The sequence below is a fragment of the Symphalangus syndactylus genome, chromosome 7 (assembly GCF_028878055.3).
Source record: "Symphalangus syndactylus isolate Jambi chromosome 7, NHGRI_mSymSyn1-v2.1_pri, whole genome shotgun sequence".
Taxonomy (NCBI): domain Eukaryota; kingdom Metazoa; phylum Chordata; class Mammalia; order Primates; family Hylobatidae; genus Symphalangus; species Symphalangus syndactylus.
The window spans coordinates 78,340,437-78,365,378 of NC_072429.2; the positions used below are offsets into that span (position 1 = coordinate 78,340,437).

At 38.1% G+C, this 24,942-nt stretch overlaps 1 protein-coding gene across 7 annotated transcripts in view; it reads right to left on the reverse strand.

Annotated features, from left to right (window-relative positions):
- The window catches only part of MRPS28 (mitochondrial ribosomal protein S28), a 109,043-nt gene extending 84,470 nt beyond the window's left edge, over positions 1–24,573 (reverse strand). For 4 of the 7 annotated variants that reach the window (XR_010121897.1, XM_055286593.2, XM_055286595.2 and 1 more), the window contains exon 1: positions 24,325–24,573. Coding sequence is in view for 6 of the 7 variants with exons in the window: in XM_055286593.2 (XP_055142568.1) it covers positions 24,325–24,534 (210 nt within the window). In the remaining variant the exon portion in view is untranslated. The remainder of the gene's footprint in view (positions 1–24,324) is intronic. The other 3 variants (XM_055286594.2, XM_063643342.1, XM_063643341.1) reach the window with 1 other exon arrangement.
- Positions 24,574–24,942: the final 369 nt, after the last annotated feature.

The following is a 24,942-nucleotide window of genomic DNA, read 5'->3' on the forward strand; positions in this document are numbered from 1 at the left end:
GCTAATTGGATAAAGAGTCAAGACCCATCAGTGTGCTGTATTCAGGAGACCCATCTCACGTGCAGAGACACACACAGGCTCAAAATAAAGGGATGGAGGAAGATCTACCAAGCAAATGGAAAACAAAAAAAGGCAGGGGTTGCAATCCTAGTCTCTGATAAAACAGACTTTAAACCAACAAAGATCAAAAGAGACAAAGATGGCCACTACTTAATGGTAAAGGGATCAATTCAACAAGAAGAGCTAACTATCCTAAATATACATGCACCCAATAGAAGAGCACCCAGATTCATAAAGCAAGTCCTTAGAGACCTACAAAGAGACTTAGACTCCCACATAATAATTATGGGAGATTTTAACACCCCACAGTCAACATTAGACAGATCAATGAGACAGAAAGTTAACAAGGATATCCAGGAATTGAACTCAGCTCTGCACCAAGCATATCTCATAGACATCTACAGAACTCTCCACCCCAAATCAACAGAATATACATTCTTCTCCACACCACTTCGCATTTATTCCAAAATTGACCATATAATTGGAAGTAAAGCACTCCTCAGCAAATGAAAAAGAACAGGAATGATAACAAACTGTCTCTCAGACCACAGTGCAATCAAACTAGAACTCAGGATTAAGAAACTCACTCAAAACCGCTCAACTACATGGAAACTGAACAACCTGCTCCTGAATGACTACTGGGTACATAACGAAATGAAGGCAGAAATAACTAAGATCAGGGCAGAACTGAAGGAGATAGAGACACAAAAAAACCTTCAAATAATCAATGAATCCAGGAGCTGGTTTTTTGAAAAGATCAACAAAATTGATAGACCGCTAGCAAGACTAATAAAGAAGAAAAGAGAGAAGAATCACATAGAAGCAATAAAAAATGATAAAGGGGATATCACCACCAATCCCACAGAAATACAAACTACCATCAGAGAATACTATAAACGCCTCTACGCAAATAAACTAGAAAATCTAGAAGAAATGGATAAATTCCTGGACACATACACCCTCCCAAGACTAAACCAGGAAGAAGTTGAATCCCTGAATAGATCAATAACAGACTCTGAAATTGAGGCAATAATTAATAGCCTACCAACCAAAAAAAGTCCAGGACCAGATGGATTCACCGCCGAATTCTACCAGAGGTACAAGGAGGAGCTGGTACCATTCCTTCTGAAACTATTCCAATCAATAGAAAAAGAGGGAATCCTCCCTAACTCATTTTATGAGGACAGCATCATCCTGATACCAAAGCCTGACAGAGATACAACAAAAAAAGAGAATTTTAGACCAATATCCCTGATGAACATCGATGCAAAAATCCTCAATAAAATACTGGTAAACCAAATCCAGCAGCACATCAAAAAGCTTATCCACCATGATCAAGTGGGCTTCATTCCTGGGATGCAAGACTGGTTCAACATATGCAAATCAATAAATGTAATCCAGCATATAAACAGAACCAAAGACAAAAACCACATGATTATCGCAATAGATGCAGAAAAGGCCTTTGACAAAATTCAACAACCCTTCATGCTAAAATCTCTCAATAAATTAGGTATTGATGGGTCATATCTGAAAATAATAAGAGCTATTTATGACAAACTCACAGCCAATATCATACTGAATGGGCAAAAACTGGAAGCATTCCCTTTAAAAACTGGTGCAACACAGGGATGCCCTCTCTCACCACTCCTATTCAACATAGTGTTGGAAGTTCTGGCCAGGGCAATCAGGCAGGAGAAAGAAATAAAGGGTATTCAATTAGGAAAAGAGGAAGTCAAATTGTCCCTGTTTGCAGATGACATGATTGTATATCTAGAAAACCCCATTATCTCAGCCCAAAATCTCCTTAAGCTGATAAGCAACTTCACAAAGTCTCAGAATACAAAATCAATGTGCAAAAATCACAAGCATTCTTATACACCAATAACAGACAAACAGAGAGCCAAATCATAAGTGAACTCCCATTCACAATTGCTTCAAAGAGAATAAAATTCCTACGAATCCAACTTACGAGGGATGTGAAGGACCTCTTCAAGGAGAACTACAAACCACTGCTCAATGAAATCAAAGAGGACACAAACAAATGGAAGAACATTCCATGCTCATGAATAGGAAGAATCAATATCGTGAAAATGGCCATACTGCCCAAGGTAATTTATAGATTCAATGTCATCTCCATCAAGCTACCAATGACTTTTTTCACAGAATTGGAAAAAACTACTTTAAAGTTCATATGGAACCAAAAAAGAGCCCACATTGCCAAGACAATCCTAAGCAAAAAGAACAAAGCTGGAGGCATTATGCTATCTGACTTCAAACTATACTACAAGGCTACAGTAACCAAAACAGCATGGTACTGGTACCAAAACAGAGATATAGACCAATGGAACAGAGCAGAGCCCTCAGAAATAATACCACATATCTACAGCCATCTGATCTTTGACAAACCTGATAAAAACAAGAAATGGGGAAAGGATTCCCTATTTAATAAATGGTGCTGGGAAAACTGGCTAGCCATATGTAGAAAGCTGAAACTGGATCCCTTCGTTACACCTTATACAAAAATTAATTCAAGATGGATTAAAGACTTACATGTTAGACCTAAAATCATAAAAACCCTAGAAGAAAACCTAGGCAATACCATCCAGGACATAGGCATGGGCAAGAACTTCATGTCTAAAACACCAAAAGCAATGGCAACAAAAGCCAAAATTGACAAATGGGATCTAATTAAACTAAAGAGCTTCTGCACAGCCAAAGAAACTACCATCAGAGTGAACAGGCAACCTACAGAATGGGAGAAAATTTTTGCAATCTACTCATCTGACAAAGGGCTAATATCCAGAACCTACAAAGAACTCAAACAAATTTACAAGAAAAAATAAACCCCATCAAAAAGTGGGTGAAGGATATGAACAGACACTTCTCAAAAGAAGACATTTATGCAGCCAACAGATATACGAAAAAATGCTCATCATCACTGGCCATCAGAGAAATGCAAATCAAAATCACAATGAGATACCATCTCACACCAGTTAGAATGGCAATCATTAAAAAGTCAGGAAACAACAGGTGCTGGAGAGGATGTGGAGAAAAAGGAACAGTTTTACACTGTTGGTGGGACTGTAAACTAGTTCAACCATTGTGGAAGACAGTGTGGCAACTCCTCAGGGATCTAGAACTAGAAATACCATTTGACCCAGCCATCCCATTACTGGGTATATACCCAAAAGATTATAAATCATGCTGCTATAAAGACACATGCACACATATGTTTACTGTGGCACTATTCACAACAGCAAAGACTTGGAACCAACCCAAATGTCCATCAATGATAGACTAGATTAAGAAAATGTGGCACATATACACCATGGAATACTATGCAGCCATAAAAAATGATGAGTTCATGTCCTTTGTAGGGACATGGATGAAGCTGGAAACCAATCATTCTCAGCAAACTATTGCAAGGAGAAAAAAAACAAACACCGCATGTTCTCACTCATAGGTGGGAATTGAACAATGAGAACACATGGACACAGGAAGGGGAACATCACACACCGCGGCCTGTCATGGGGTGGGGGTAGGGGGGAGGGATAGCATTAGGAGAAATACCTAATGTAAATGAAGAGTTAATGGGTGCAGCACACCAACACGGCACATGTATACATATGTAACAAACCTGCACATTGTGCACATGTACCCTAGAACCTAAAGTATAATAAAAAATAAATAAATAAAATTTTAAAAAAATACAAAATAAGCCAGGCATCATGATGCATGCCTATAATCCCAGCTACTCAGGAGGCTGAGGAAGGAGAATCACTTGAACCCAGGAGGCAGAGGTTACGGTGAGTCGAGATCATGCCATTGCACTCCAGCCTGGGCAACAAGAGCGAAACTGTCTCAAAAAAAAAAAAAAAAAAGAAAGAAGAAAAAGAAAGAAATTAGGCATCTATACTTGGCAGAGGATGACAGAGATGTGACAGTCCAGGGTGAGGTCTCAAGAGCCCAGGCAGGGTAGGGAGAGTAGAAGAGTGCCTGTATATCAAGTCTCTGAGAATGGGGTGGGGGGTCGTTAGTGGTCAGAGTATGAGCACGTGAGGAGGGCATCCAAGAAGCAATTGACTTTATTCCTAGCACTGACCATCTGTAAAAAAATGCCTTCTAAATCAAGTTTAGTGAAAGTGACTATTCTTTTAATACAAATGTAAATTACATTAAGATAAAAACAATTAAGAGCCTTTCATCACAATGATGTCTGAACATGAATTCCTGATATATAATTCTTTTTAAACAACTTGAATTTGTTATACTTTTCTTTTTCCTAAAGTAAATTCCAAAAGAAAAATAGCTTGTTTTGTGCTATTCACTTTCTGGGAATCTTTTTACATATTGAATTCACTTGAGGTATGACTAATTATTCTTTTTTTCTTACAAAAATTTTTTCCAAACACATTTTTTCCAAATCCGTGAACACAGATTTGTGCCTTCTACTCATTTTTGTGTGTGGAGTGGTGTGTGCAATTTGGTACAAACTAAAGGAAGTGCTAAGTTTCTATCTGTGAGAGCAAATCACGGAAGAATATTAACAATTTGATCTGACGACCTACATGCTGTATTTGGAATGAGTTTTACATGTGTTATTCAGGGGAGAACTACTAAAAGTTCAATAGTAAAGCGCATTTACTTTTAAAGCTACACAACTATATTTGTGACTTAAGTTTAATGCATGTACTACTTGAGAGATTACAAACTCAAATGCCAGGCCAGGTGAGGGCTTGATAATCAGGATATGTGCCCAAGTTTAAAAGGTGTAGACACTACTCAGCTCCAGCTGCAGCTGCAATTCAAGTCCCCATGTTTTAATTTTCCAAGAAAAGCCAGAAATCCACATATTAATGTAAATTTTCCAATTTTTAAATACTTATATGCAGGGGGAAAAAGTTTTCCATTTTACAAACCTGGCAAAACACATCCAGGTGTTGAATTTGGCCCACGAACCACAAGTTTATGACCTCTGCTTCAGGAAAAAGAAAGTCAAGACATTTGGCTTATGCCAAGTCCCTCATGTGCTAGAGGGAGGGTGTGAACTGAAACAAACTGGGAAAAAGTCCGTAGCACAAAAGGGTCAATCTAAACTAAAGACAAGTCAGTAGGCCTAGAGGCCAACTAGAGCTGAAAAGGTAACCAGGAATGCATGCCATGAGCAATCACACTAGTTTTATAAATCCATAAAATACATTAAAGGTCCTTAAACAAGCACTTTGAAAAAATAGTTCTTTCTTGCAGAGCCAGAGATAAATCCTACAGAGGTAACACAGACACAGCTGACTTGCCCTTTAGAGGTAGTGTAAAAGAGTAATTCTAAGTAAGCCATTCTTGACAAGAGCAGCTACATAATCCTTTGCTGGGAGCCATTATTCCATCCATAGCAGCTGCCACCAAAGCAGCTGAGAATAGCAGTGCTCAAGAGAAGAGCAAACGGTATCAACTTGGGGGTCTCTGCTTGTAACCAGGGCAGGTCCTGCCCACTTTCCCTATGATCTGCCTTCCCATTACTCCACTTTTATGGTTTATATCTACCAGAGTTCCTCTCTTCTTTTTCTTCTTTTTTCACTTTGGCTATTTTTTTTTTTCAATTGGCTGACTTTCAATTGAAGCCATAGTCCAATTAAAACTAAATGACACGGGCTAGGCATTGTGGCTCACACCTGTGATCCCAGCACTATGGGAGGCCAAGGTGGGTGGATCACTTGAGGTCAGGAGTTCAAGACCAGCCTGGCCACCATGGTGGAACCCCATCTCTACTAAAATACAAAAATTAGTAGGGCATGGTGGCATGTGCCTGTAATCCCAGCTACTCAAGAAGCTGAGCCAGGAGAATCACTTGAACCCAGGAGGCGGAGGTTGCAGTGAGCCGAGATGGCACAACTGCACTCTAGCCTGGGCGACAGAGTGAGACTCTCAAAAAAACAAAACAAAACAAAACAAAACAAAAAACTAGATGACACGAAGATACAGTAGTAGTAGATCCAGTAGTTAAATTTTTACTGGAGATAATTCAGCCATCACTAGGACCTGTTCCTAAAATAACACAATGTCCTTTTTCAATTGTGAAGAGATGTTTGAGCTAAGATTAGTATAATAGTAAGTGGTATTTTCCCCTTGGTTTTAGAAAATTATTGAGTGCTCTCAACTGTTTAAAAATACTCTGAGATTTTTAGTAAGTCTGTAGTTAAATATTTATTACATTATAAACTTTATAAAGTTATAGTTATTTTTTATAGGTAACTTTAAAATCAAGTGGAAACATTTCTCTTCCATTATTTTTTGCCTCTATTACATTTTGCAAGGAAGTCAGTGTGTTTTCGGTGAGTGAAACAATTTTACCACAAGCATAAGAACACTGATTAACACCTGAATTTGCTTTTAAATTGTAGCTCATTATTTCATTTGATTTTTGATATTGCATCATTGATTTTGGGAAGCTACATCAAACAATCAGACAAACCCTTGCTTCAAAAATCATAGTCTAGAACCATCTCCGAATCCTAGGGCTTATGCCAAAATGTACTCATTTACTTGTCAAATGACTTCTAAAAACACTAAATGCAGCAACTCCCACAATCCATGTTCATTACAGGGAGTCCTGTTTATAAAGTCTCTAAACTAACATTGATAGCTCCTCTCATGCTGATATAGACTGCAGAGACTGGAAGCATACTGTCACCGCTGGCTATGTATCATAGAGCTCAGTGCCTAACCCTGGAAAATGTTACAATAAAGCTCACTAACTGAGCTGTCACAGGTACTAACTTGGAGTTGACTACTTCCTTTAACAGTTGGTCATAGAGATCAGATCTCCTGCTATTCTGCTGTACTATTTTCTCCTTTGAAGCCTGAAAGTTGATAGGACCATCAAGGTAGAAAGGAGGAAGGTAAAGGAATTACAGACATATGGAACAGTATCACTTTCATTTATTCAATCATTCATTCATTCATTCATTCATCAAACATGTGTTGCCTTTTTAATATACATTAAGCATATGAGGACCATTTAATATACAGCTTGGAATCAGGGGCAACTAGTGCTAAAAGAAATATGAGACATCAACTAATCCAACTACCTCATGTTATACATGAGTACCATACATGCTATTCAAAGTTACATGGGATGCTGAACGGTGGTTCTTAAATAAAACTTGCTGCGGAAGATAGAAAATAGATAAAAACATCATAGCAAACTTAAAAGAAAACTACAGAAGAATAACAAATAACTTATGAAACCTGACTTCTATGACCAACTCAGCCAATAAACAGCTAAAAAAAATCCTGAATAAGTCATTTAACTTCTCTAGATCTGTTTTCTCATTTGTAAATTAAAGGACTGGATAACTATAAATTTTCTTCCAACTCTAGAAGGTAGTAGGAATTCTTAAATATTTTAAAATATATAAAGGATTTTATAAAGCAATACAAATTAGAAATGGGAGACAACATCCTACCCAGTTACCTCTTTTAATGTAGACAATGACACCAGCTGGGTGCAGTGGCTCACTCTGTAATCCCAGCAATTTGGGAGGCTGAGGTAGGTGGATCACCTGAGGCCCGGAATTCGAGAACAGCCTGACCAACATGGGGAAACCCTGTCTCTACTAAAAATACAAAATTAGCCGGGTGAGGTGGTGCATGCCTATAATCCTAGCTACTCAGGAGGCTGAGGCAGGAGAATCACTTGAACCCAGGAGGTGGAAGTTACGGTGAGCTGAGATTGCGCCACTGCACTCCAGCCTGGGCAAAAAGAGCAAGACTCCATCTCAAAAAAAAAAGAAAAAAGAAAAAAAACAATTAACAATAAAAGTAATGAAATGGTATATATACTTTAACTACTTCATACTGGTTAGCAAGAAGAAAATTTCAACATGCATCTCCAAAAATGACTCACTTCTATTAATTGTGCTATAATAACTTTTGTTTCTTTAACACCAACCAATAAATGTTACGCTCACAACAAAGTTCTTTTATTGAAATAAACGTATTAGTGGCTCAAGGTGATAAGGTACTTACATTTATCTCTCTCCCTCCTGAAATCCCATTAAATGATGGTAAAATAATAAATTAAAAAATTATAAAAATTATAAACCCTCAATATTGAAGAGAACAGATGGAGAACAAAAGTATACAAACACACTTTCTAGTGGACAGAAAGCATGTGGAAGAGTGATAATTAATGAAGCAGAGTGAAATTCAAGAAGAAGAAGCTGTGAAAAAAAAAAGCTATTCTATCCTGAACAATTCCATAAAGGTATTGGAGCTCAGTTATGCCAGGCTGCAGTGAGAAGACAAGCTGAAAACAAGGAGAATAACTAAAAACAACAGAGGCAGGGCAGTCAATATTCTGTCAAGCACAAAATTCCCCAAGTGCATAATATCTGGTAATAGGCATGTATTATCCTGTCAAAAATAAATATATTTTTTCTCTTCCCTTAAAAAAATCAAACAAATTATATAGAGGAGAGCCAAGTTTGGGATGGTTTGTTATGCAGCAGTAACTTATACTGTTTCTATAACCTATAGAAGCAGCAAAGAAAAGACTCCAAATGACAGCTGTACAGCAAGCATATGAACAATCTGTGATGACTCAAATACGAGGGCTCCCAAAGGAAGGCTGGAAAGTCTGGCCACATGGCTCGAACCTTGGCTCTACCACTTACCAGCTCTGGGGACAGGTCTATGCACTTAGAATCTCTGTGCTGCTGTTTACTCATCTTATAAAATGGGGTTTGTAATTATATCTATTTTACAAGATTGTTGTAAGGAATAAATGTGTGGCCATATGTAAAGCACTCAAATAGTGTCTGAAGGTAAACAGCCCCCTGTCAAAAACTTTAGCTTTTTTTAAAATTAATTTCTTAAAGACTCAGTCACCACCATCAAGTTTTATTGACTAATCTAGTATTTCTCAACCAAGATGATTTCCCCCCCGCCACCCCCACTCCAGGGGACATTTGGCAATGTCTGGAGATGTGTTTGATTGTCATGACTGAAAAATCAACAACTCTTCTTAGATCCATCTGAAAGGTGGGGCTCACAGGGAAAACTGCTGTTCCCAAACATGGAGAAACAAGTGAATGCAGAGAACTACTGAAAAGAAGCCTCCAAGAAGAAACCTCTGTGGGAACCAGTGCAGAGGTAGGGAAACCCGAGCTGTAACTGGTGAATTGGTGGAGGCTCAGTGTGGACAAGTCTGAAAGTTAAAAACTCCAGAGAGACTCAGTTACTGGGGACTCTCACACTTTTGTGAGTTTTATCTCCAGGAGCTCAACCTGGTTCTTACAGTGAATATAGCAGAAAAATCCCTTTGTACTTCAGACAGCAAGTTCTGTGGGGAATAGAACTATTTTGAAATACATCAGAGCACTCTCTCCTATTCAACAATTCATTCATCAAACAGGTGTTGTCTTTTTAATATACATTAAGTATATATATAACTATCATGCATATGAGGTGTGTCCTCAAGAGAAACTCTTCAACCAGAGCCTAAATTGCTGGGGTTTTGTCAGAGCCTAAGTGTCCTGGAGGAAGGGAAATAACCAACTCTAACTGGCACTAGTCATCCTGTCCTACCAAAAGAGAGGGAAACACTGAGAAGCAAATGTGAAGTTCACAGTCCAGAGGCAGAGGCTCACTAGAAGACTGAGACCCACTCATAAGACTATAGAACACTTTCCCTCCCCACACACCCTATCACCACATTACTAAAGGCCAATTGACAGCCATTCCTTTTACCCAATACATCATGTCCAGCTATCAAGAAGAAATTACAGGATAGACAAAAAGGCAAAAAACATAGTTTGAAGAGACAGAGCAAGCATCAGAACCAGATTCAGACACAGCAGGGATACTGAAATTATCAGTCCAGGCATCTAATACAACTATGATTAAGACACCTTAAGGGCTCCAATGGATGAAATAGACAGGATGTAAGAACAGATAGGCAACGTACGCAGAAAGATGGAAATTTTAAATAAGAATCTAAAAGAAATGCTAGAGATCAAAAGCCCTGTAACAAAAATGAAGAATGCTTTTGATGGGCTCACAGGTAGATGACACGGCTGAGGGAAAAAAAAATCTGTGACTCTGAAGAAACCTCAATAAAAACTGCTAAAACTGAAAAGCACAGAGAAAAAAGATTGAGGGAAAAACAGAACAGAATATTCAAGAACTTTGGGACAACTACAAAAGGTGTAAACTAATGGGAATTCTAGAAGGAGAAGAAAGACAAACACAGCAGAAATATCTGAAACAATAATGACTAAGACTTTCCTTCAAATTAATATCAGACACCAAACTACAGATCCAGGAAGCTCAGAGGACATCAACCAGAATAAACACCAAAAACACTACATCTAGGCATATAGTATCATTTTCAAAATATAGAAAAATCAAAGATGAAGAAAAAATTCTAAAAGGAGCCTGGGGGGAAAACAGCTTTCCTACAGAGGAGAAAAGATAAAAATTATATCCAGCTTCTCCTCATTAATCATGCAAGCAAGAAAACAGTGGAGTGAGATATCTAAAGTGTTAAGAGGAAACAAAAAAAATACCAACCTAGAAATCTGTACCCTGAGAAGTTATCCTTCAAAAATGAAGGAGAATTAAAGACTTTCTCAGACAAATAAAAATTGAGGGAATTTGTTGCAAGTAGACCTGCCTTGCAAGAAATGTTTAAAGAAATTCTTTAGAAAGAAGAAAATTATAAAAGTCAAAAACTCAGATCTACACTACATAAAGGCAGAACACAGAGAAGGAATATGTGAAGGTAAAATTAAAACTTTAAGTTTTTAATTATTAATTGATCTAACAAGTAACAGTTTGTTCATGTTAAACAACTCGCTAATAATAAAAGGGTTAATTATCTGAAGAAGTCGGAATAATCCTTAATGTGTACATGCCTAAGAATAGTCAAAAACCATGAGGCAAAAACTGACAAAACTGCAAGGAAAAATAGATGAATCATTACAGTTGGAGACTTCAATGTCCCTCTATCAGAAAAGGACAGATCCAGCAGGGAGAAAATCACTCAGGATACAGCTGAACTCAACAACATCGTAAATCAACTGGATATGATGGCCATCTGTAGACAATTTCATCCAGCAACAGCAGAATATATATTCTTCTCATGCCACATGAAACAGCCACCATAACAGACCACATTCTGGACCATAAAACACACCTCAACAAATTTGAAGGAATAGAAATCATGCAATGTCTGCTTTCAGACCACAATGGAATTTAATTAGAAATCAGGAATAGAAAGATAGCTTGAAAATCCCAAAATTCTTAGAGAGTAAACAAATACATTTCTAAATAACACATGAGTCAAACAAATCTCAAGAGAAATTTAAAAATACTTAGAACTAAATGAAAATGAAAACACAACTTATCTAAAATAAAAATTAGCACAGAAAGCAATGAAACTGAAAACAGGAAATCAATAGAATCAATGAAAGCAAAAGCTGGTTCTTTGAGGTAAGCTTCTAGCCAGGCTAAGAAAAACAAAAAGAGAGGACACAAATTATTAATAATAGAAATGAAAGAGAGGACATCACTACATACCCCATGGACATTAAAGAAATACTATAAACAACTCTATATGCACAGATTTGATAACCTAGATTAAATGGATTAATTCCTTGAAAGACAAAGTCTGCAAAAATTCAAGTAAGAAGAGACAGATAATCTGAATAGGCCTATGTCTATTAAAGACATTAAATCAGTAATTAATATACTTCCAAAACAGAAAGCCCCAGGTCCATATGGGTTCACTGGTGAGTTCTACCAAACATTTAAAGAAGAAATCAAACCAATTATCTACAATCTCTTTCAGAAGACAGGAGTGGAACTTATCCTATGAGGACAGCAATATCTTAATATCAAAACCATACAAAGACATTACAAGAAAACTACAGACCAATATTTCCCATGCATGTAGATGCAAAAATCCCCAACAGAATATTAGCAAATCAAATCCAACAACATATAAAAATTATATACCACAACTGAGACTTATGCCAGGTTTAACATGCAAAAATCAAAATGTAGACAAAGGATTAATAACCAGGATATATAAGGAGTTCAAACAACTCCATAGGAAAAAAATTCTAATAATCCAACTTTAAAATAGGCAAATAATCTCACGTCTATAATCCCCGCACTTTGGGAGGCCGAGGCGGGCAGATCACAAGGTCAGGATATCAAGACCATCCTGGCTAACATGGTGAAACCCTATCTCTACTAAAAATACAAAAACAAAATTAGCAGGGCGTGGTGGCAGGAGCCTGTAGTCCCAGCTACTGGGGAGGCTGAGGCGGGAGAATGGCATGAACCCGGAAGGAGGCAGAGCTCGCAGTGAGCCAAGATCGTGCCACTGCACTCCAGCCTGGGAGACAGAGCAAGACTCCGTCTCAAAAAAAAAAAAAAAAAAAAAGACAATCTGAACGGACATTTCTCGAAAGAAGACATACAAATGGCAAACAGGCATATGAAAAAGTGCTCAACATCATTATCATCAGAGAAATGCAAATCAAACCTACAATGAGATATCATCTCACCCCAGTTAAAATGGCTTTTATCCAAAAGACCAGCAGTAATAAATGCTGACGAGGATGTGGAGAAAAGGGAACCATCATATACTGTTAATGGGAATGTAAATTAGTACAACCACTCTGAAGAACAGTTTGGAGGTTCCACAAAAAACAAATAACCAAAACTAAAAACAGAGCCACCATATGATCCAGCAATCCCACTGCTGGTTTTATACCCCAAAGAAAGGAAATCAGTATACTGAAGAGACATTTCCCATGTTTGCTGTAGCTCTGTTCACAACAGCCAAAATTTGAAAGCAACCTAAGTGCCCATCAACAGATGAATGGATAAAGAAAATGTGATACATATACACAATGCAGTACTACTATTCAGTCATAAAAAAGAATGAGATCCTGTCACTTGCAACAACATGGATAGAACCAGAGGTCATTACGTTATGTGAAATAAGCCAGGCACAGAAAGACAAACTTTACATGTTATTATTTGTGGGAGTTAAAAATTTAAACAATTGAACTCATAGAGATAGCGTAGAAGGATGGTTACCCAGAGGCTGGGAAGGGTATTGGGGGTTTGTACCTATTAACCATCCCTACTCCCTTATATGTGATATAGTATACTTATAGTATATAAGAGGGTAGGGATGGTTAATGGGTACAAAAAGTAGTTAGAAAGAATGAATAAGACCTAGTGTTTGAGAGCACAACAGGGTGATAAGCAATATTTAATTGTATATTTAAAAATAACTAAGAGTATAATTTGATTGTTAACACAAAGAGTAAATGCTTGACGGAATGGATACTCTATTTACTATGATGTGATTATTACATGTTATATGCCTGTATCAAAGTATCTCGTGTGCCCCCTAAGCATATACACCTACTATGTACCCACAAAAATTAAAAATAGAAAAAAAATGTAATCCATCACATCAACTGGCTAAAGAAGAAAAATCACATGGTCATATTTCATTTCGTCAAATGGAAAAGCATTTGACAAAACCCAATACCCATTCATAATAGTAACTCTCAGAAAACTAGAGGAAAGCTTCAACTTCCTAAAGAATATCTACAAAAAACCTACATATGTAATGGTAAGAAACTTGAAACTTTTCCTACTAAGCACAGGAAGAAGGCAAGGATGTCCCCTCTCATCACTGCTTTTCAACATTGTACTAGAAGTCCTAGCTAATGCAATAAGAAAAAAAGAAAAAATAAAAGTATACAGATTGGGAAGGAAGAAATAAAACTGTGTTTTATCATGGATGGCATGATGATCTATGTAGAAAATCAAAAACAATCAACAAGAAAAAGACCTCCTGGAATAAGTAATTACAGCAACGTTATACAATATAAGGTTAATATACAAACAACTATGTGGCCAAAGTATTGGTAGTTATTAATGTGTAAACCAAGAGTATGAGACAGGTCTAAATCAATTTGGAAAGTTTATTTTGCCAAGGTTAAGGACACGCCCGTGATACAGCCTTCAGGAGGTCCTGAGACACATACCCAAAGAAGTCAGGGCACAGCTTGGTTTTATACATTTCAAGGAGACATGAGACATCAATCAATACGTGTAAGATGTACACTAGTTACACTGGTTCAGTTCAGAAAGGCAGGAGAACTAGAAGCAGGTTGCGAGGGTGGCTTCCAGGTCATAGGTAGATTTAAAGATTTTCTGATTGGCAACTGGTTGAAAGGGTTATTATTATCAATAGAAAGGAATGTCTGGGTGACCATAAGGCATTGTGGAGACTATGGTTTTATCATGCAGATGAAGCATCCAGGTAGCAGGCTTCAGAGAAAACAGACTGTAAATGTTTCTTACTAAAGAGTCATTTCTATCACTAATTCTGAAAGGAGGGAGGTATAATGAGGCATGTCTGGCTCCCCCTTCCCATCATGGCCTGCACTAGTTTTTCAGGTTAACTTTGGAATGCCCTTGGCTTACAGGAGGGGTCCATTCAGATGGTTGGGGGGGCTTTAGAATTTTATTTTTGGTTTACAAATGTAAATGCTGGTCAATGAAGATGGTAAGTATGAAGAAAAGAGAAAACCTGTGAGCCAGATGCTGATGAAAAATTGAAAGAATTGAAAAGATTTTTGTCAAGGAGCCTTTTTAAAGTATTTTTAATAGAACAGTAGTCTGAAATGGTACTGAGAAACGAGAACCAGGATGAGTCATTTTCTTCTCCTAGTCTTGAGACCCATTGCAATCTATACTAGGGAAGACCAGAAGGGAAGCAGTGTTATCAAGGGAAACCAAGAAAGCAAGCAAGAAATACTTGTAGAGAAGGTTAAAGGGGAGATTGTTCGTAAAAAGACATAGGAAATTTGTGGCCAACGAACACACATTTACAGAGCAGGCCTGAAGGAAAAAGGTCAGGTTGTAACAAAGAATAGTGATCTCTCTCATAACCCATAGGATAGAAGAAGAAAACTCTGGAATTTCTATTTGTTTTTTAACTTCACCTTCAAAATGTTTTTATGTGTAAACGCTTTAAAATGTATGTAACAAAAGAAACTACAGTACAAATGTATATACTCGTACACAAACAGTTTTTTTTTTTTTTTTGAGACGGGGTCTCACTCTGTCGCGAGGCTGGAGTGCAGTGGCACAATCTCGGCTCACTGCAACCTCCGCCTCCTGGGTTCAAGCAATTCTCCCGCCTTAGCCTCCCGAGTAGCTGGGACTACAGGCATGAGCCACCATGACCGGCTAATTTTTGTATTTTTAGTAAAGACAGGGTTTCACCATGTTGGTCAGGATGGTCTTGATCTCTTGACCTCATGATCCACCCACCTCGGCCTCCCAAAGCGCTGGGATTACAGGTGTGAGCCACTGCGCCCAGCCACGAATGTATTTTTAAGTAAATACTGGAACATGTGCTCAAAAATTTATTAATGAAGGGACATGATCAAAAAAGCTTAGAAATCTCTGTAATAGTGGTATATCGTGGGAGCAGGAGAAACATTATGCTAGATAGGGAAAAACAGTTACAAAAGGAGACTGGATAGTCAGTCTCTCTCTCATTTTATGGGTAGAGCTGGGAGCCAGATGCTGACAGATGCATAGACTGGGACCAAGGGATGCTTTTAAGGTTTCTAGTAAGACAGAAGTTGTCTGACTAAAGGCTAAGGTATGCAGGTAGGCATATGGAACTTTACTTCTAACTATTCTTGGATTTTTCTGGTATTCTACACTGCATTGCTTCTAACAACAAAAAATTACCTTACAGGAAATAATGTGGGATAATTGTCACGTTTATGGAATTCAATGGTCTTATCAGTGCTGGGCCCAACAGACCAGTGAAATGCTCTCTTTAAAAAAAATTAACTTTCTATTTAAAAATCATTGTAGATTCACACGCAGTTGTAACCAAGAACACATAGAGAGCCCCTGCATCTTTACCCAGTGCTCCCAATGGTAACATTTTAGAAGACTATAGTATGATATCACAACTAGGAAATTGACATTGACACAATCCACCAATATTCAGATTTCACCAGTTATACACGTAATCATCAATGCAATTTTATTACATGTAAAGGTTCTATACTGGCCATCACAGTCAAAATGCAGAACAAGTCCATCACCACAAGGATTCCTTGTGTTGTCCTTTTGTAACTCCACATATCCCTTTTACCTCCCTCCTTCCTAACTCTTAGTAAGCACTGATCTGTTCTCCATCTCTATAATTCTGTCATTTCAAAAATGTTGTATAAATGAAATCACACCATATGTAACTTATTGGGACTGGCTTTTTTTTTTTTCACTCAGCATAATTCCTTTGAGTCATTCAAATTATTTTGTGTACCAATCACTCATTACTTTTTACTGCTAAGTAGTATTCCACGGTAAGGATGTACCACAGTTTGTTTAACCATTAAACAGTTGAAGGACATCCAGGCTGCTTTCAGTTTTTGGCTATTACAAACGAAGCTGTTATGAACATTTCATTTCTTTGGGATAAATACTGTATGTCCCAGTGATACCCAGTTCTCAGTGTGCATTTATGCCCCTTGAGATAACCCAACCATCTCAATTTGGGTAGCTGGCCAGAGGTCAGGCAACTTGTTCAGCTGCCAACTCCTGGACTGAGTCCACCACTCATTTCCTGGCAGTTGTCAACAATGGAATCCCCAAAGCTTTAAAAAGGTAGGCAAAACCCAAACTGAATCAAGACTATTTAGTTTTATTCCCAAATCTCAACAAACCAGGCTCCACTTGAATGTGCTTAATTGCTCTTATTTCCTGATATTTAATGCCAATAGATAAAAAACTTAAGGGCCATAATCAGGTTACAAAAATTGAAGTGATTAAAAGAGAAAAATTTAAGTGTAGCCTTAGAAGCAAACTTAGACACATTAAAAGATGGAAGTCAAATTTCTGAGTAAAAATGAGGGTTACAATCTCCAAATAGTGAAAAAACTAAGGTTGGCTTGGGAAGTCATGAGTCTGATTGGGTATGATCAGATCATATGACCACCCAAAAACAAAATACATACAGAACATATACATCTTTTCTTTTAAGAAATGTATAGTACTGCTTATAAGCATGTTACAGGTGTTAACAAAAACCTACTTTCCCCAGAGAATTCTATGTATTTCTTCACTATTTCATTGTTTTTATATTAACTGGTCATTTCCTCTAAACATGCTTTGAAAATGTGAGACATACAACATTTCAAAAGATTTTTGTTACTCAGAGGTAATCCTCCTACAATTCTATAATGTAAAAACAGGTTGGCACCATGGTTAAACTAGAAATATTTTCCATCATTCCTTTACATATCAAATAGTTTTTAAAACACTGGTATAATTTTTAAAGTTGTCAGTGAAACTGATAAGAAAACAAAGGGTTAAGTAAAACTATATAATTTTACTATTACAGTATGTGAATTTAGTGGACTTAAAAATTATACTAAAAATAAATTAATTTCCCTATTATATTGAAATAAGCCCTTTAAATCTATATGTTTTTATTTTTCCAGTATTCTGAAAGGATTGAACATCTGATTTTAGATATTCTGTCTTCTGGAATATTCGAGTATTTTGAAATAAAAAAACTAATAAAAATATTCACAAAAAAGTAAAAAATTACATTTAAAAATATTCGCATGAAATCTAATATATTGCTAAAATAAGGTAAAACTATAAACTGCCATGTAACATCAGTATTTTAAATAAATTTAAAATTTGAGTAAAATTTTTACTGTGCAGCCCCAAAACTCTCTGAAAAACATTTTTTCCAATGTTCTGAAAAGTAGCATGCCACCCTCTACTGCTAAGAAGGAGTAAGAGTCACAAAGCAGAAAAACCAATTCTTTGCTCAACTATTGCCACCTTGTGGCTACGAGATGAGTTATATGCCATAGCACAGCTCCCAATTGCCTTAACAGATTCTACAAATTTATATTGTCTAAGTGACATAAGATTTTAAAAATGGAGGGAAAATGGTACCTGACTTAAATGATTATAAAACTGAATGGGACGGCCTGGTGTGGTGGCTCACACCTGTAATCCCAGGATTTTGGGAGGCTAGGGCAGGCAAATTGCTTGAGCCCAGAAGTGCGAGAGCAGCCTGGACAATATGGCAAAACCCCATCTCTACAAAAAAATACAAAAATCAGCCAGGCATGGTGACGCACACCTATGGTCCCAGCTTCTCAGGAGGCTGAAGTGGGAGAATCACCTGAGCCGAGGGACAGAGGTTGCAGTGAGCCAAGTTTGCACCACTGTACCCCAGCCTCAGCAACAGAGCAAGACCCTGTCTGAAAAAAAAAAAAAAAAAAAAAAAAGATTTGGTTGCTGCTCTAAAAACAAAACAAAATTAGTTGAAGGGAAAGATGCATAAACCAATATTAAAGCTAATGAGGCAAAGTAAAAGAAAAGTAGGTAAGTGAGCATGGGATGAGTATGGAACCTACAACCTCCATACAGAACAATGGCATTACACTTAATGCCATTTAACTTTGGTTCCCTTTAACTAGTAACCCAAGTGTGTAATAGGATAAGAACTTCATGATGCATTGCCCTTGATTAAATTCCTGGCTGCAAGGGAAAGTCCTTTGTAAGGATAATGTGCATGGGCTTATTTCTGAGGTCCACATATAAGTAAGTCTACACTTTAACGACGATAAGAACTAAATCAATAGGTACAACTCGGACTTTCATCATATACATATTTTTAAGTCTAACAATAGGCCATCTGAGATGCTATTTTTCATTTGTAATTATTCAACCATCAAACTGTTTAAATTTCATTCCAACTTAAACCAGCAAATATATATTCAATCCCTACTTAAGTGTAAAGCATTATGCAAAGGATCAACAGGGTGGATTGAAAATGGCCCCTTGTTCTTCAGGAACTACAGCTAGAAAACAGGATAAAACAGGTTTGTAAATGACTTTACTATGAGAGCTGTGGGTATACCATAAAGGCAGTAAAACACAAAACTCCAGAACATTCAAAAACAGTTTGATCTGTTTGGTGAGATCACAAAGGTCTAAGAGAGGAGGTGATTTTTACAACAGAATTTGCAGCAGGGAAGCTAATTCCAGGGTAAAAGGTAAAGAAATAATGATTTGTTTAGGGAACAGCAAAATTCATCTTCAAAAAGAGTATTTTAAGCAGAAACCATTTTACAAATGAAATCTTACATACAATCCCAATATATATAGTGTAAATGTAGTATTTTGTTATTTTAAGTGCATTTTATGAGTTCAAATTGATAGCACTTACTATGAAGTTAAAAACTGTCAACATGAAGTTATAATGATAAAAATCAAAAACTGAAACCAGGAATAAAAGATGATAACCCCAGTTTCCAATTTCTATATTTTGCTTTAATTGTAGAATATCAAGAAAATCCACCTATTACACCCCATGTGTTGATAAGGGGGTGAGGAAACAGACATTGTCATGTACTGTAAGTGGGAGTTCAGTACAAACAGGCTGTAACTTAAATTGTGTGTACACTTTTACCCAACATATAACCTATAAATACACTCTCGTTAAGTATGCAAAAAATGCAAATGTTCACTGCAACACTGTGTTAGAAAACAAAAACAAACAGAAACAACCTAAAAGTTCAATAATGAAGGCCTTCCTGCTTAAATAAATTATGCTACATCCACACCATGGAATACCAAGCAAATATTATGTAATGATAAGGAAAAATAGTCATACTTAGATAAAAATTGCTTCAGCAGCAGCAACTAAAACATACTAAGTGCTTATTAAGTATCAGGCACTTGTGTTAAGTGTTTTAAATAATGAATTCATTTAATCTCATAAAAATCTCATCTCATGACATAGGGGGAAGAGGAGATACACAGATATTAAGTAATTTTCCAAGGCAACACAACTAGTAAATGGTAGAGGAACCAGAATTTAAACCAAGATTGCGTGACTGCAGAATTTACACTCTTTAACTGTAATATAGCTTAAAACAGTATTCATACTACGAACCAATTAATGTTTTTAAATATATATAGCAATACTTAGCTTATACTTATATGTGTGTAATATAAAACTCTGCAGCTATGCATAAAAAACACACTCTCCAGCCTTGAGAAAGTAAGAAAAAGGGACTTTTACATTTCACATAATAACCTTCAGGGCTATTTAAATTTTCTTTCTTAAGTAACCAAATATTACTTTTATAAAATTCGTAAACAATATTTTTTTCAAAAACCCTGAATACACAATTGGCGTTTATTCATCTTGTAATCTCAGGATACTGTTCAATTAAATAAGTCCAGTAACTTCAAAAGAGGTAAGTTTTTTCACAAGTTGAATTCCTATCAATATCCAACAACTCCTCATATTCCTTACCATAAATATGTTAGAAAAACACTGAAAACTTCCAGTAAATACTAAAACTAAAACTAATGTGGTATTTTCAATTTCTTACTACTCTTAAAATTATTTTTACTCAATTATTCTGGACAGGCACATTCAACTGACATGCTCAAGGCTGTCCTATTCTTACTTGTACAACTGTTTGTGAACAGTCACACATATATTACAATTCAACGACAGTCCAGGTGGAACTGAAGTTCAAATATGCACTACATGTACTATTCATTCATTCACACATTTGGCAAATATTTACTGAGTGCCCACTATGGGTCAAGGACTGTGCTAGGCACTGGGAATACAACAGAACAAGAAAGACAAGGTCTCTGACCTCCTGAAACATATTCTACTGGGAAAAAAGTTAGGAAAAATTTTATTCTGATGTGTCACGTGTTACTCTGGCACCACAAGTTAACATATTAGTGATGACGAATGTCCTTACATTTGGGAGTAAATAAAATGGCATGTGCATGGTTTTCTGGTGTTTTTTGTTTGGTTTTGGGCTTTTTGCCATGAAAAACTTAATTTTATTGTCTCTTTGAATGACACAGCTCAACCTCTAGTTAGAGCATACACCGCCTTATTTTTAAAATAGCATTTTATATTCGTTCATTAACAAAAAAAATTATTTTTTAGAGCACTTTTAGGTTTACAGCAAAATTGAGAGTACAGTACAGACATATCCCATACCCCTCCTGTGCTGACACACACAAAGCTTCCCCCACTATCAATATCCCCCACCAGAGCGGTACATCTGTTACAAGAGATGAATCTACATGGTTTGATAAATTAAAGTTTATTATTAAGAAAACAATGGGACTTCAAAGAACTGTACAATTGTGGAAGCATCTTTGTGAAACTATTCTCAGGAAGGCAGAAGGCTGGAGAAGAAACGGCTGGGACTACATAAAAGCTAAAATGCACTGAATAAAGCTTACTCTGTACCAGTCAATATACTGAGAGCACGTTAAATGTATTATTTCACATAAACTTCCCAGTAACTCCAGTTGAAGCATTATCTCCACTTTGAGATAAGACAGCAAACTTAGACAGGCTAAGTAAGTTGCCCAAAGTCACTCAGTTGAAAGATGGCAGAAACTGGAAGCCTGAACTGAACCGAAGCTTTTAACCCAAGCAGGGTCTTGAATAGCGGTAGGCCTCTGAAGCCATAGTAGAGAGATGTACCATTGTATATTTAATCTTGTAGGCAGTGTGCATGGAGGTTTAGAAGATTCTCAAGGACAGCAATAAATAAATAACTTCATTAAGTCTGATTATAGTGCCCAACTTTAGGAAGATAACTTGGTCCACAGTGTGTGTAATGACCTGAATCAGGGAGCAACTGAAGTCAGTGGTATCAATTAAGGAGTAAAGGGGTCCACGTAACTTCAAATGCTTCAAACCTAAGAACTTGCTGAACGGAGACTACAACACAGCCTCCTGCTACCCTCCTCCCCAGGGAATTTTATTTCCATTAAACCAAGATGTCAAAGACTTGTGAATAAGAAATTGGTGAACTGTACATCACAACCAAACACATTTACCCATCATCTAGTAGAATAATGTTTTCTAAACCGTGTTAGATGGAGAACAACCACGCAGGGTGCAGAGAGATGCTGCTGAGCCTGAGCTGGACTGAGAAAATCTAACGGATGTGCTGGGACTGCCAGGAAACACTCCAGCCTCCTCCTGGAAAAACTGAACAGCCCAATTAGAACTGCCTTGGAAAGGAAAGGAAAGGGGACGGGACGGGACAGGACGGGAGGGGAGGGGAGGACAGGAGAGGACAGGACAGAACAGGACAGAACAGGACAGGACAAAGGGAATTCTGGGGACTCTAAAACACCTTGGTTGTTTCCTTCATTAAATAAACAGTACATTTTTAGTTTCAAACACTTAACTTACTATACATGTGATGCTACAATTTTCACTCTTACCACAATTAACTCAGCAATTGAGAATTATTTTATGGGAGTTTCCGAAGGGGCTTAGAATGTGGTGTGAATGGGAGCGAAGCATGAGTGAGAAATATTAGGTAAGAAATAGAAAAACTCCTTTCCTATACAAATATTTGGAAGGGAGCACTGAACTCTATGTTTCCAACCTTACTGCACTTAACTCTTATGGCCTTACCTTAAGGATGGATCTAAAATCCATCCCTTAGGTGGCTTCAGGTCAGTCATCGCTATTCTGCTAGTATTTTATGACTTCTCCATATATGGTAGAAAGAATAATGCCCCCTCCGCCTACAAAGACATCCACATCCTAATCTCTAGAATTTGTGAATATGTTACCTTCCGTGGCAAAGGAGAATTAACTTTGCAGGTGGAATTAAGATTGCTAATCAGCTGATCTTAAAATAGATTATTTTGGATTATCTGGGGAGGCTAGATAATCCAAAATAATCTATTTTAGATTATCTGGGGAGGCCAATGTAATCACAGGGATCTCAAAAGCAGAAGACGGGGCGGGAGGGGCGGTGGGGGGGGGGGGGCGTCGACCAGGCCAGGTGGCTCACATCTGTAATCCCAGCACTTTGGGAGGCCAACGCAGGAGGATCACTTGAGCCCAGGAGTTCAAGACCAGCCTGGGCAACACGGAAAAACCCCATCTCTACAAAAAAAAAAAAAAAATTAGCCGAGAGTGGTGGTGCACACCTGTAGTCCCAGCTATGCAGCACGAGGATCACTTGAGCCCAGGGGGTTTAGTCTTCAGTGAACTGAGATCATGCCACCACACTCCAGCGTGGGTGACAGAGCGAGACCCTGTCTCAAAAAACAACAAAACAAACAAAAAAATCCAAAAAACAAAAAAGTAGAAGACAGAGGAAGAAAAGACGTTAACAGGCCAGGAAGAGATTCTCCTAGAAGCTACAGAAAAGAACACAACTTCACCAATACCTTGATTTTAGACCAGTGCGACCCCATCTGACTTCTCACAGCCCAACACACTTATGGTGTTTTACACCACTAAATTTGTAGTAATTTGTTACAACAGAAAATAATAAACTAATATACTGGCTTCTTCTAGTCCTTGGATTTCAGAAAAATTTTGACATCAGTAATTGCTACTAAGATGACCCTATAACCCAGGACACTGCCAGTCTTGTGAACTGTTTGATACTACTCCCTAGGAAGAAAAATATAGAAATTGAGAGTTTATTTGTATATAATCCAATTTCATGTCTGCTGAGTTTAATTATTAAAAACTTAGGCTTGTAATTTTATTTCTTCCATTTCATTTATCTATAACTTTATGGTATTTTACAAAAGTACTGGCTGAGACAAATGAAGATTTTATTTAACGTTTTAAAAAAAGAAGACATTTACAAAAGAGAGGTGAAGCGCTGACAAGTTAAATCACTTGCCCAAGTTCAGAAAGTGATTCATCACCCAGTCATTAAATTAACAAATGTTTATGAAGGGCCTTCTACTCCAGAGAGCAAGCTCCATGCTAGAGCTACTGTTCAGAACAAGACCCAGCAGAGCCCTGCCTCTCCATGTGAGCCCCATTCTCCTCAGCGTCCCAGGAATCGCCCTAGATCGCCTCCCCAGCAGCGCTCCCCGCTGGTTACCCTCCCAGCAGCATTCAATCCCAGGAAAACGCGCGCAGTGTGGACAGACCCGGTCCAGTACGCAAATGCCACACAAAAGGACAACGAAGGGAAGAAAAACACCAAGCACAGATTCTAGCGGCCGAGGGCTGAACCACAACGCACCGCAACTCCGGAAAACCCGCCCCGCACCTCGGCTCCCTTTCCTAAGCCAGGCTCCGCCCCTATTCCCGACCCCGCCCATCGCGTCGTTGGCGTAATTCCCGCGACTCCCTCTCACCCGCCCGGGCTCCACCTTCTGCAGAAGCTCCGAGTGCCGCTCCAACGCGCTCGCGAAACCGCCTACGCGCGTCTTAGGCTCCTTGGCATTGGAACTACCACTTTCGGATCCACTCTCAGTGCCTACGCCCCGAAAGGGCCTGGGGAAGAGAAACACTCGCAGAAAATGGCTCTCGGCAGCCACAGCACGGGTCCGACACAGAGCCGCCATGACTTCTTTACCTCTGACCTTTGACCTCCCCGCCGCAAGCGTGCGGGTCATGGGGCGGAGCTATGAGAGGTCCGCCCACCGGCCGCAGAGCGCTGGAGGCCAACGGGGCGTGTCTTCCTTTCATCTGGGAGTGGCGTGGGGCAGAAGAGACTTAAGCTGAAGTTGGCGGACTAAATAGTTGGAAAGGGTCCTGGTTAAGTTTTGCGTTAGAAGTGCGTTTAACTTGCAGGAATTTCCCCTTCCTGGGCATCCGTTGGTCCACATTGTACTGTAAATTCTGCTAACGCGACGCTCGTTCTCCCGCCCTGCCGTCCCTCCTACATGGCCGCCAGCACTCGAGTTTGGGGTCTTCACTCAAATATGAGGGTCTCCTTGATTACCCTATTTAGAAGTGGAAGCCCAAATGCA